This window comes from Manacus vitellinus, unplaced genomic scaffold (assembly GCF_001715985.3).
Source record: "Manacus vitellinus isolate BGI_N305 unplaced genomic scaffold, ASM171598v3 scaffold_53_pilon, whole genome shotgun sequence".
Taxonomy (NCBI): domain Eukaryota; kingdom Metazoa; phylum Chordata; class Aves; order Passeriformes; family Pipridae; genus Manacus; species Manacus vitellinus.
The window spans coordinates 36,875-38,853 of record NW_021940637.1 but is presented as its reverse complement, the minus strand read 5'-3'; the positions used below and the strand labels follow the sequence as shown (position 1 = coordinate 38,853).

The 1,979-nt window shown below is 59.3% G+C and overlaps 1 protein-coding gene across 1 annotated transcript in view; it reads right to left on the bottom strand.

Annotated features, from left to right (window-relative positions):
• ISLR2 (immunoglobulin superfamily containing leucine rich repeat 2) overlaps positions 1-1,972 on the bottom strand; it is a gene marked incomplete at its 5' end in the record, with an annotated part of 6,435 nt that extends 4,463 nt beyond the window's left edge. Inside the window, one exon of the mRNA XM_018081408.2 lies at positions 3-1,972. Within this exon, the coding sequence (XP_017936897.2) occupies positions 3-1,972 (1,970 nt within the window). The remainder of the gene's footprint in view (positions 1-2) is intronic.
• Positions 1,973-1,979: the final 7 nt, after the last annotated feature.

Here is a 1,979-nt window from a genome sequence, read left to right as displayed (position 1 = left end):
GCTTGTCACTGTACTCAGAGCGCACCTCGAACTCCTCGCCGTTGGCTTTGGATTGTGACTCCGCCATGGAGCTGGCTGCCACGCTCTCCTCTCGCTCCAGCTCCGGAGCCCCTTCGGCTTCTCTCCTCCTCCTCCACCTGCCTCCTTCTTCATCCTCCTCCTCCTCCTCTTCTTCCTCCACCTCTGCCTCCCCTACCTCGCTGGGATTGTAGTTCTTCTCAGACTCCAGGTAGGAGACACGGGGGTCAAAGTCAGCGGCCATGTGCTTCTCCATCTGGTCTGGGTTCTGAGCCTTCATGATGAGCTTGTAGGTCTTCCCTTGGTATTTGGAGAGGAGGTGGCACCACGTGGCCCCCATCAGGGGTAAGGTGGCCAGCACCAGCAAGAAGATGCTCACCACCACGATGATGATGAGCGAGGGGATCTCTTTTTTGGTGGTGAAGACCACTTGGACCTGGCAGTCCTCCCCGAGGTAGGTGAGGCACACGGAATAGTTGGTGCCGGGGTTCAAGCCCTGGAACCAGTACGAGTTCACCCCTTCTTCAATCTTGGACCACTGGACCAAGGCATGGCCCTTGCTGCTCTCCTGGCACAGGTAGAGCATCCTGAGGTGGACCTTCTCGGGCTGCGTGTAGGTGGGTGTGAGCTGCACCCGGGCGTCGCGCTCTGACACGTCCAGAGCGATCACCCCCAGGTCGAACGTGTGCTGCTTGAAGTCGCCGCTCTGGTTGAAGGCGTGATTGGAGATGTACTTGCTGGTTTGCGTGGAGCCACACTTCTTCTCAAAGGGTGGCAGCTGGAAAGGGATTTGCCCGTCTCCCATGGACTCTGTCCCACCTGCCAAGGATGGTTGGCTCTGCCGGGTGGGACCAAGGGGTTTGCTCCTCTCATCTGGTGTGAGCACGCTATTCTTTGCTCCCTTGGCCCCAGGCTTCTTGTCACCTGGCTGTGCTTTACCCCCCAGTGGGTCCCTCCCGGGCTGCAGTGGGTATTTCTGGGTGCCTGCCACAGCCACGTTGACAGAGGTCTGGTTGCTCCCCATTTCATTGGAGGCCAGGCAGGTGTAGGTGCCTTCTTCCCTCTTGCTCAGGTGGGGAATCACCAAGGTGCCATTCTTGAAGACCAAGAAGCGCTCAGGGTCCCGTTTGGACTGGTCCTTCCCAGCGGTCTCATTCGGGTTCCCGTTGAGCTCCAGGGTTTGGCTGGAGGTGTGGATCTTCCAGCTCACTTCGGGCAGTGGGGTGCCCGTCACGGCACAGTGCAGTGTCAGGGTGAAGCCATCAAAGAGCTCAGTGGTGTCCAGGTTGGGGTAATAGGTGAGCTGCACCGTGGGCGAGGCGCACTGCACATCCGGGATCTTCCCCACCGGCACTCCTTGGAGCTGCTCCGGGAGGGCACAAGTGATGGAGTCCTTCTCAGGGATGGAGATGAGTGTGCTGTCCATCCACTTCTTCAGCCACTGGAGCTTGCAGGAGCACTCAAAGGGGTTGTTGTAGATCTGCAGGTGGGAGAGGGAACTGAGCGAGTCAAAGATCCCCTCAGCAAGGGTGGTGAACTTGTTGTTGTTGATGCGGAGGGACCGGAGGTCCTTCAGGGTGTGGAAAGCCCCCTGAGGTACCAGAGCCATGTGGTTATTGTTCATCTTGAGCAGCTGGAGAGCGCTGAGGTTGTAGAGGTCCTGCCAGGGGAAGTCCACGATCTGGTTGTGGCTGATGTCGAGGTTTTTCAGCTGCACCAGGATGGCGAAGGCACCGGGCTCGATGGAGCGGATCTCGTTGTGTGCCAACCAGAGGGAGGTGACCTGGGTCACTTCCACGAAGGAACGCCGCTGCAGTGAGGTGATCTTGTTGGCCGAGAGGCTGAGGGTGGTCACGTTGGAAGGCAAACCCGTGGGCACCACTTGGAGGTCCTTGTAGGCGCAGTCGGCGAACTGGTGCGCGTACTTGTCCACGCAAGCGCAGGGCTCGGGGCACGCCCGG